The sequence below is a fragment of the Hydra vulgaris genome, chromosome 12 (assembly GCF_038396675.1).
Source record: "Hydra vulgaris chromosome 12, alternate assembly HydraT2T_AEP".
Lineage (NCBI taxonomy): Eukaryota > Metazoa > Cnidaria > Hydrozoa > Anthoathecata > Hydridae > Hydra > Hydra vulgaris.
The window spans coordinates 40,754,183-40,766,563 of NC_088931.1; the positions used below are offsets into that span (position 1 = coordinate 40,754,183).

The window sequence follows — 12,381 nt, forward strand, 5'->3', positions numbered from 1 at the left end:
ATCCAGAGGATTGCTGCTACATGTGCAAGAATCCACCGCCTCTTGTGATAATGCATCAGTTTGTTTTTTGCAAAAAATTTTATCAACTTTGGCAAGGGCGCAACAACATTTAAGTGTGCAATTTATTTTAAATTTGCCTCTTTCTTTATTTTGTCACCAGACTTTCTCTTGCCAGGCTCATCCATGTTGTAAATTGATCACTTTAAATTTCTACTTGATCACTTCTAACTTATTTTTTGTATTCTGAACGTTTGAATGATTTTTCACTAATATTTTCACCAATTTGGTTGAATAATTATTTGAATCACTTTTCTTTAAAAAAAAATTATCAAGAAAAGCTTATATTTATTTTAATGCTGACAGTAACCTTTTAAGCAAACATTTTTATACGCAATGCAACAAAATTTACATACTTATTGTTAAAGTTTCGTCTGGTGTAAATTATGCAGCTGACAAATTTTCTTTCTCCAACCTTTGTTGAAGAAAATTACTTGTTTTTTTTTAAATAGATTAAAGGTTTAAAAATTGAATAGTTTTTTTTTAACTAATTTAAAAAAAAGAATATTTCTTGCAGGCTGGCCTTTCCAGGCTGCCCTCTCCAGGCTGGCCTCTCCAGGCTGGCCTCTCCAGACTTGCCTCTCCAGGCTGGACATGGACTGTAAGACTGTAGTTTAGTTGGACATGGACTGTAAGACTGTAAGTTTTTCTCGCTGAAAAATACAGCGAGAAAAACTTACTCAAAGTAGTCACTTATGTTAAAATTTTGTTGTTATTGAGTGCACATAAAGCTGCAAAATACAGCGAAAAAAACTTTCTTGATGCTGTCACTGATGTTAAAAATAAGTTATTGTATCCACGCAAAGTTGCAAAACTATTATAAAATTACGAGAACCCCAATCTTAAACAGATCTAAAAATTCTAAAGTAAAAAATTACGGAAAATTACCAGTTTTAACGCTGGGTGAAGAGAAAGTCTTCTAAATTAGAAACAAAATGCTGAAGTAAAATAGTAAGAACCAAAAGTTTGCTAAAATAGAAAACACATAGATATTATACATCTAATTTCATGTTTTTAAGGACAGGGATTTCTAATTTTGAAACTTTTAGGCGTTGTGTAAACTCTAAACTTTACGGTTGTTTCAAATGATAATATTTGGCAAAATAAATGTAGCAATTAGAGCCTGGAAACAAAAATACCCTAAAAAGTTCCCATACCCCAAATGTGAGGGCAATCAGAACTGAAATGAATTTTACTATCTCACTCTAAATTTAAGATTATGGAGAAATTTTAAATTTCATCTAATATCTTTTAGATTCCGAGATGAAGTTTTCACTCTCTAAAAAGATTATTCCATAAAATTTAAAACGCCTCAATGATGTTTAACTTAATGATCAATGATGTTTAACTTAATGATCAATGATGTTTAACTTAATGATCAATGATGTTTAACTTAATGATCAATGATGTTTAACTTAATGATCAATGATGTTTAACTTAATGATCAATGATGTTTAGCTTAATGATCAATGATGTTTAACTTAATGATCAATGATGTTTAACTTAATGACCAATGATGTTTAACTTAATGATCATTGATGTTTAACTTAATGATCAATGATGTTTAACTTAATGATCAATGATGTTTAACTTAATGATCAATGATGTTTAACTTAATGATCAATGATGTTTAGCTTAATGATCAATGATGTTTAACTTAATGATCAATGATGTTTAACTTAATGACCAATGATGTTTAACTTAATGATCATTGATGTTTAACTTAATGATCAATGATGTTTAACTTAATGATCAATGATGTTTAACTTAGTATAAAAGAGTAAAAAGTAAATTTATTCACTGATTGTTTAACCTTTGACAAATTTTGGGGGTATTTTGTTCCAATATTTTTTCGCAAAACGTTATCATTTGACATATACAAAAATGTAATAAAGTTTCATATTGGCACAATACCTGAATGTGTAAAACTTGCAACACTATAAAGTCCATAGTTCGCCTTTGCATAGCGCGCCACGAACAAACGCTATTACAATGGCAACAACCGCATTTTTTGGTGTTACAGATTTGACACTTTCAGACGTTGCGCAATTTCTAAACTTAAGTATTTTTATGTTTGTGTCAAATGATATCGTTTTGCAAAAAAATTACTGTAATTTAGGCCAGGAAACAAACATACTGAAAATGGGGTTAAGAACCAAATGTTTGCCCCCTCACCCCAAAGGTGAGGAAAAAGAGTTGACGATTTGATTTTTTTTATAGTAAAATAATTTATTTCCCTCACGTTAGAGGTAAGGTTGCTAACTTTTGAGGGTATTTTTGTTTCTAGACAACAAAAAATTGCGGCGGATGTTGCCAGGAAACAAAAGTACCCGCAATGGTTTGAACTCTTTACAACTTGTAAAAAAATCAATGGTTTGAACACTTTTTAACTTGTTGAAGATTTAACTTTTTTGCCCAAAAAGTATGGAATGTGAAATATTTGACTAAGCACATATATAGTTTTATAAAATCAATTTTTTGTTAAATTTTTTGTAAATTTTGTAATTATGGTCAACCTTTGAGTGTGGAGGAGGCATATTGTGATAGACTCTTATGACGTCATGAAAGATATTCTTTACAAAATCTTTAAATCATCCATTAAATAAGATTCTTTCCTAGACTCTCTAAAAATAGCAAAAGTAATTCCTATTATTAAGACAGGAGACCCGACCAATATAACAAATTATCGACCTATTTCTGTTCTTCAAGTTTTTTCAAAAATATTAGAAAGTATAATGAATAACAGAGTGTACACATACCTAATAACCAATAAACTCCTTAATGAAAATCAGTTCGGTTTAAAAAAAAAAGCTTAACTGAAAGCGCTATTCTTCAATTAACACGTTATATTAACAAATCTTTTAAAAATCGAAAATTTACACTTGGTGTTTTCATTGACTTGTCAAAAGCTTTTGACACGGTCGGTCATAAATTTTGCTTAAAAACTTGAATGTTATGGCATAGCAGGAAAAACTCTAAGTTGGTTCAAAAGTTTTCTCTCCAACCGAAAACAATTTGTTTCTAACAAAGATTCCTAACCTCAAACATTAATGAACATAATAACATAACTTTTGGTCCATGTATGGATCCCACAAGGATCCATACATGGACCAAAAGTCATTATATATATAAATGATCTTTATAAAGCATCCAATTTAAAGACTACAATTTTTGCAGATGACACAAACTTGTTTCAGTCATATGAAAATATAAACTTTTTAATAATATGAACAGAGAATTTAAAAAAATTTCATTATGGTTCAAAAAAAATAGGCTATCTTTAAATATTGAAAAAACAAAATGGATACTTTTTCATCCAAACTATATAAAACAGATACTGCCTGTATATATGCCTGATCTTTTTATAGACAATGTCATCCTAAAAAGAGAAAAAGTGACAAAATTTTTACGAGTTTTTATTGAAGAAAATCTGTCTTGGAAATCACACATCAATAATTTTTTAAATAAAGTTGCTAAAAACATTGGAATTCTATACAAATCCAGAGGTATTTTAAACAAAAAGCACTTAACACAATTATGTTACTCTTTTATTCACTGTCATATTAATTATGCAAATATTATATGGGGAAGTACACATAAAACTAAACTTAAATCTCTTTATCGGCATCAGAAATACTTAGCTCGCATAATAAATTTTAAAAATCGTTTTTCGAACTCTAAACCGCTTTTTAAAGGAATGGACGCCTTAAATGTTTATCAACTAAATGTATTTAATGTTTTGTGTTTTATGTACAAACATAAAGAATTTATGTCCCCCGATGTTTTTGAAAACCTTTACAAAATTAAACCCCAAAACAAATATAACCTACGTAATTATAGCATTTTAGAAAAACCTTTTTGCAATAATAAACAAGCACAGTTTTGCATATCTTAAGTGGAACTTTTCTCTGGAGTGAAATAGTATGGCCTAATTTTGTTTTTTTTATCTAAATTGACCTATTCCTTTTTAAAACAATCTATTAAAAAAATTATTTTTTTACCAAAAATTATTCTTGATTTTTTTTAATTTTTTAAAAAATATATTCAGTTGCTATACTGCATATTGATATGTTTTATTTTGAGTTTCACTTCTGAAGTATGTACAGTATTAAATTTATGATATATTTAGTGATTATATATTCTCGGTATATATTTATCTTATATATTATATAAATGTTTTTATTGTAGAAGAAAATAGAGTTTTGTAAAGGGCTTCGTGATAAGGTCATTACGATCTTCTTGAAGTCCTGCCCATATAATAGTATAAATCTTAGTGTAAATAACATTATACGGCAAATAAAAAAAATAAAAAATAAAAAATGAATAAAAATATGGGGCAGACAATCTTTTTATTAGATGATAGTTAAAATATTATACTTTTAATTTAATTTCACTCTTCCTTCGTATTACAAACACTTAAATCCAGTGCCATAAAGTTTTACACGAAAAATCTTTTAAATGTGTAAGAAACGTACTAAAAAATAAAAAATCATTGAAATAATTATAAAATTATAGTATAATTAATAATTATAAGTATTTTATATAATTAAGTATAAAGAAATATTTTTAAGTTCCTAAAGGATAAAATATTGCCAATTGTCACAGTTTTATTCTTAATGTTTCCAGATTTTTCACGTTTTTCACAAATAATTTAATAATCTTTTGTGCAAACAACCTGACCCATTGTGCGCTGGTCAAAATTGCAACATCAACCGGAACCAAAAACAACATTCAAAAATTATGCAGAGATGCTTTTCCAGAAGCAGTAAATTAAGCTGCATCAAGAGTTTCTTACTAAAATATTTTAGAGCTTTTTGATTATTTGCGTGCATATTTTGAGATTAATGCTGCATAATGGCTAGCGATGATATACAATTTAAACAAAAGTGCTTCCCCTTTTAAAAATGCGTATCTAAGTTCATACCAAAGATCTATCTAAAATTACATAAGAGCTGCCTTAAAGTTGCATTAAACCATATTCTACTCATTTAATAATTCTAAAGAAACTAATATTAGATCAATTGAAGCAAAAGAAATGCTAAAGTTTATTTTGACAATTTTCATTTAAGAACAAAAAAACAATAACTTCTAATATATACTTCAGTACTTCAATAAATTGTTTTAATTTTAAAAAAATTAAAAATTTTTTGAATAAAGCTTTAGTTTAGCAAGTGTAGTGGTTTTCAAATTTTCCTTTTACAAATTTGAGGACTTTTTTTTCTAGTAATATCTTGCGGAAAATGTTTTGAAATTTTGGGGCCCTAATAAAAGGTTTTTAAATGGTGGGAGGGGGGTTGGTGTTTCAACCCACTAGTCACGGCACTGATATGATAACATGCTGCTGTCATGCTGTATTGCTAATAGTACAAGTTGTGTAATGCGTCAACAAAAAGGCGCTCACTTCGTGCACTGATGGCAAGTGCATATAAAATCATTTTTGAAATATAATACAATATTGAAAATGTATGTTAATTTTAATCCTAAAATTCTGAGTATAAACATTTTGTTTATACTTAAAAACCTATATCAGAGGTCATTCTGGAATCAGAAAGTGATGCAGCATCAGTATCTATTGAACCACAATTCTACTCATATGTCGAAGCTGAGATATCGGATGTGTTGCAAAACTCAACACTGGTGACTTTACAAAAGAGAAATGCTGGGTGGATTTACAAATGTCTCATTGTTTTTGTGTCCGCAAGACTAGAGCACTATTTTGATTTTGAAAAAATTATACTTTTCTCAAAGTTAGATTAATATTTAACACATAAATTAAATTGATATCGAATCTTTCTTCTTTTTGTTTGATACCATTATAAACTCTTTTGAAAAAGTTATCACATCTGGCATGGATAAGATTGCCAAGAATTTCATCCCAAATATAGAACCAGAGTCCAGATTATAGTAAGTCTCTAATAATTGTAATATTATGCTTTCATTACAAAATAATTTAGGGTCTGTTGGGTAGCTTACTTGCAAATTATTAACAGGTTTCACTAAAGTAAAAGTATCTGTGAGTGAGTTATCAGTTGGAACTGAAGTGTTGGTACTGTTGGCGTTCACTGTAACATCTATTGCAGGTTGTGCGTAATTTTTTCCATCAACAACATCAATATTTTTAGTAAAAACATTTTTATTGTTCCTTTGATCTCAATTAAAGGATTTTCTGACGTAATCTTTATGGTTATGCTCGTCAGTTACTCTCGTAGAGAAAGTAATTCAGACACGGTTTTAGCTAGCCTGCAGTGTTCTAAAAAGACCATCTGAAGTTACAAACAATAATGCACCATTGTTAATTTCTTGAACTTTTGGAGTTTCTATAGTAGATTTGAACAATGTTTTTTAAACAAACTAAGATCGCCAAACCTTCTTTGTTCATTTTATTAACATTTGAAGACCTCAGTGGAAAAACCGGCGTTGTCACATTTAAAAAGTATTAAGAAAGTATTTGTTGATCATTAATAAATGTCTTTATTTAAAGCAAAGAAAAAAAAATTTTGTATAAAAAATTACAAAATGTTTTGTTTTTGAATAAATTTTAAATAAAATAATTATAATATAAATTTTTTTAAATTGCTTAGTTTCATTTGCTTTAAATAAAGACTTTTATTAATGATCAATAAATACTTTCTCAATACTTTTTAAATGTGACAACGCCGGTTTTTCCACTGAGGTCTTCATTTGATTGCTTGATCTGCACAATGATTTGTTACTGATTCCAAAACTTTTTAACTAAGTTTAACGCTTTTTCGTAACCGTTCAAGTTGCTATGTTGCTTCCGATAATCATCTGCATTGTACATTTCCTCAGCAAACCAATGGTCCACCCATCTATAAGAGATGAATTAACAAATGTCGAGTAGTGATTTTTTTCTCTTGGGCATAGGAATAAAGGTCAAAAAAGCCAGTATTGCTCAGGAATTCTATCTTGCATTTTTTTTTTTTTTAATGATGTATTGGACATTATTTCCGCATAAAGAAGTTCATGAATTACAGTATATAATAGCTGAAGCGCTAACCTAAGTTTTTATTAATAATAATTTATTAAAAATGATAAATTGTTTAGTATTATAAAAATTATACTTTTTATCATAATTTAATATATCTACTTATATTAATAAATAATATACATATAAGTAAAGTAATTTTATTTGGGTTATATTTATTTTACTTTATTTATTTTATTTTATTTATTTTACTTTACTTTATATATATAACCAATAAAAGACAAGTGCAAAGACAAAAACATGCCAAAACAAAGCTCTGCCTGAAAGTATTCCTCAAGATCATAGATTCAGCTAGTAAAGGAAAATGTACCCTGTGCAATTCTTTCATAGAATGCAAAGGTTCGAGCACATCTGGTCTGATTACCCACATGAGAATTATCTATAGTATAATATTAAAAAACAAGAAGTTAGATAAAACATCTGTTGCAGAAGTTCCGTAAAAATAAATAAACGTAGACGGATTCTTTAAACGTGAAACCTTGGCTAAACTGCTCGCAAAATGTGCCGCAAAGGATGGCACGTCTTTAAAAACAATTACGAAATCCGATGCAATACGTGAGTTTATTAAAAAAAAGTGGTTTCCAAATGCCAAGTCAAACCACAATCGCAAAACTAAAAATGCCGTTTTACGAGATAAAAAAATAAGTGTTGTGTGATGAAATTTTTGCTTTGAAAAAATGTGCTTAAAAGTTCAGCATAACAGTTGATAAATGAACTAATATCTCCATTATATTCCTCACAATAAAGTTGCTTATATATTGGGTTTTGTTGAAACTGATGGTTCCTGTGATGCTAAAAGTGTTAAAACCTATTGAATTGGTTGTTAAGGAGCTAAGTAATAATATTTCAACTATTCTGACCAGTGCACTGTGGGCCAGTCACTGGAAAAAAAAGTATAAAACCAAAGTCAGAATTTTAATGTCATAATGGTTTTAAACCATTATACAGATATTATAAAACAATTTAAAACCGTTTTTATGCACTTGAAATTTTAATGAATATAGGGGAGATGGGGGCGCATTGATCGCCGGGGCAGTATGATCTTTTGGCTTTTACTCGTTCATTTTTGCCTTACTAGAAGTGAGGTTGCAATTTAATTAACCATTATGCTTCCCTAATTGATTATTCGTAATATTTTTTCATAAGGTTATCAGCGTCAAAAAAAAATAAAGAAAATATTGTTTTTCGTCATAAAAAGTGATTTTTTAAAATCATACTATAATTCAAATATATTTTTATTTAGATGTCTGTATGGGTTAACAACAATTTTATTTTAAATTTGTAAGTGTTAGGTGTATAATATAATATATAATTTTTATTTGGCTGCAATTTATACAGTAGATATTGCTATCAATATGTTACCTATACCTATTGGGGTACATTGATCTTTGACTATGCGGGGCCCATTGATCGGAGGATCAAAGTGCCCCATAGAAGACGAAGTGCCCCATGTTTTTGTTTATAAGCAATACAGTTAAACGAATGGAATTGTATTTATAATTTAAAAAAAAACTATATATAAACAAACAATAGCTTTTAGCATTTCATTTTTTAAATCTACTTATGTTATAAGCTAGTAATAATAATACTATTATTTTATAATATCAAAAGAATAATATTTAACATAATAATTAAAAAATATTTAACATAATATTATTATGTTAAATATTAGCATTTATTAAAAACATATGTTTTTATTGATATATTTTTTTACAGATCTTAAAATGGTTAGAAATAGAATTAAAAAAACAAATAAAGTTGCTATACCAAGTGAAACAATGAAAGTAGCTGTTAATAAAGTTTTAGAAGGAACACAACTGAATGTTGTAGCACGTCAGTTTAACATAGATAGAATGACTTTAAAAAGATATTGTTGTAAAAAGAGGCTTAATCCAAATGAAGCTTTCAAGCCTAACTACAACAATAGACAAGTTTTTACAGCAGAAGATGAAAAAAGTTTATCAAGTTATTTACTAATTGCATCAAAAATGAACTATGGCCTTTCAACTAGGTTAACGCGATTATTGGCATATGAATTTGCTTTAAAAAACAATAAGATATGCCCATCATCATGGATCAAAAATAAAATTACAGGCATTGATTGGTTGCAAGGTTTTATGAAAAGACAACCAGAGTTGTCTCTACGAACACCTGAAGCAACGAGCTTCGCTCGATCAACAGTTTTTAACAAACACACTGTAAGAGAGTTTTTTCAAAATCTTAAAACGGTAAGAAATCGATATAAATATAATCCTAACTGTATATATAATGTTGATGAAACTGGTTTAACAACCGTTCAAAAGCCGGTAAAGGTTTTAGCTGGTAGAGGAAGCAAACAAGTTGGAAGAATCACATCTGCAGAACGAGGAACATTGGTAACTGCATGTTGTGCCTCTAATGCTATTGGAAATTCCATTCCTCCATTATTTATTTTTCCTAGGGTAAAGTTTCATGATTACATGATTAAGGAAGGACCTCCTGGATGTGTGGGATTTGCAAGTCCTTCTGGTTGGATGAACTCAGAAATTTTCATAGAATGGATTAAACATTTTGTTAAATATTCAAACTGTTCTCAGGAATCTCCAGTTTTGTTACTTCTCGACAGTCATGAAAGTCATATTTCTGTTAAAGGCTTGGAGCTTGCAATTCAACACGGAATTACAATGATAAGTTTTCCTCCCCATTGCAGCCATAAATTGCAGCCATTAGATAGAACTGTTTTTGGACCATTAAAAAGGTTTTACAATTCTGCATGTGATAATTGGATGGTTTCAAACCCAAGACCAATGACCATTTATGATATTGTTTCAATAATTCGAGAACAGTATACAAAAGCTTTCTCACCATCTGATATACAGACAGGATTTAGAGTAGCTGGCATTGAGCCATTCAATTCTGAAATTTTCAAAGATGACGAATATTTACCATCATCAGTTACAGATAGAGCTGCTCCAGATACAGTTACTATCACTCCTGTCAACAACATGGAATCTGAAATGATACCAGCACATGTTAATCACATAGAGTCTGAAATAACTATAGTAAATATTGAAACAAGTATTTTAAACAAAGTGTCAACAAGTGTTGCTTCTATAATCTCACCTGAGGTTTTAAAACCTTAAGCATCTGCATCTAAAAACCTTAACCAAAAGCATCTGCCAGAGAAAAAAATGTTAAAAGTAGGCAGTTAAAAACAAGGATCTTGACTGATTCTCCTGTCAGAAATGAAATTCGTTTGTCAAAAGAAAAGAAAATTTTGAAGCAAACCAAAAATCAACAAAAAGTCTCCACAAAAGATAAGAAAGAAACTAAGAATTACTTGCTTAGGAATAAAAAACAATGTAAACCAAAAGCTGCTTCACAACTTGACTTTCACAAATGATGAAATATTCTTAATCAAAATATTGTACTTTTAACAAGTTTTGTAAACTTAAAAGTTGTATTCTTATTTCAGTCTTTATATTTCAGTTCTTATAAATTTCAAGTTGTTGTAAAGTTTTAAACGTATATAAAGCGGGTAGCTTATAGCTGCTGTGATTTATACATTTTTTAATTAAAAATTAGACTAGTGGGTTTAACTGCTATATTTAAAAAATAATTGAAAAATTTAGATGTATTATATGTTATACAATATTACCCTTTGACTAAATTATTTACAAGATTTAGTTATAGAAGTGTTAAACGTTTAGATAATATTACGCATATAAGATCAATGTGACCCAAGTCGGAGATCATAGTACCCCATAGTTTGGGGTACATTGATCTTTTGAGAGGGTTGTTTAAAAGTTAAAATTATTCATGTTTATCATTTTTTTAAATCAAAATATTTATATATTCCAAAAGCCAGATAGTTCTACATGTGTTTCGTAGTTAATAAGTTTTTACATCTCTTTCAGGTTCTGCGCAATTTTCAAAACACTGTTACGGCGATCAATGCGCCCCCATCTCCCCTACTAATGATGCGGTTGAAGTAGACGCGAATCTAAATTAGAAAAAAAAAATTATAAAGAGAAAAATGTTGTTTAAAAAATCGATTGAAATAAATAACATTTACATAAAATATTGGGTTTTTTAAAATATTATATTACGACCAGTGGCGGATTTACCATATGCGAGGCCATAGGCAAGTTTTCTATTATATTAGTTGAGTTTTTAATTCTTGTGTTCTATTGCGTTTTGGATATTTATTAGAACGTAACGAAGCAAAAAACGCACATAGGTTTTTAATGTACATTAAGTATTTTTTTTATTTTGGATGAAGATGCACTAATAAGACTACTCAAAATGCGATACCATTTATTTTTTTCGCAGATTTTAAGAGGATCGATTACATTGACCTAAAACTTAACCTTTCTGACTTTCAAAGACGCAAACTCATTAATTAAATCAGAACAGTCCAAGGACCGACTTATTTTATTTTCAATGGAAATTAAAGCTAATGCAGATAAGCGGTCTTGATAGTGGAACGTAAATAGTTTTTTATGAGTTTTCATTTGGAAAATGACCTCTCTGCGCTTGCCACTGAAATAGGGGAAGTTAGTAAAATTCGTAGGGCAATAAATAAATTTAGAAAAATTTCGATTAAAGAATTTTCCGTAATATACTTCAAAATTTCCAGTGCATCTTTCGATTCCGCCGAAGCTTCCATTCTTAAAAATGTATTTATTTCCGAGTATAACTCTTCATGGTTCACGTCCGATTCATCTGTACTAGGATTTCTCAGTGATATTTCTAAATTTTTACAATCATTCAACAATTCATTTGCATTTAAACTTCGCATTTTTTCGGGTCCAATCTGTTCGTATCGCTGCCAATCGTCAGACAGAAGTTTTGGCAGTCATCGCCTTGCAGAAGAGTTCGGAAACTGCTGAATGGTTAGATAAAAATGAAGTTGACGCAACGAATTTGATTGTAACTCAAAAATACAATATCCTTTTAAAGTGCGGAGAGCATTCACTACCTATTGTTGCAATCTATGATCACTTCAATAACTTATGGGAAGGTTATATTAAAGATATATAATACTATTTTCTTAGTTGATAATTTAATGAGATATCGACTATTATATAATATAATTTGATGAGATCCACTATTATATAAATGTATAATTTAGTCAGAAAAAAAATCCATCGTTTTTAAGTATTTTAATGTTTTATAGGGAGGGGGGGGGAGTACACAAAAACTGACATCATGTATAACGGGGGGTTGGCCAAAAATTGACAGTTTAACAAAGGGGGGAGGGGGAGTTGAAAAATTGAGAAAAAACATTGACATCATTTATGGATGACCCCTTATTTGCATACCAAAAAAGTTCACCC

At 29.2% G+C, this 12,381-nt stretch overlaps 1 protein-coding gene across 1 annotated transcript; it reads left to right on the top strand.

Annotated features, from left to right (window-relative positions):
• The first annotated feature begins 8,787 nt into the window (after positions 1-8,787).
• LOC136088112 (uncharacterized) lies at positions 8,788-10,185 on the top strand. Its single transcript, XM_065811775.1, has one exon. The coding sequence runs from the start codon at positions 8,788-8,790 to the stop codon at positions 10,183-10,185; it is 1,398 nt and encodes a 465-aa protein (XP_065667847.1).
• Positions 10,186-12,381: the final 2,196 nt, after the last annotated feature.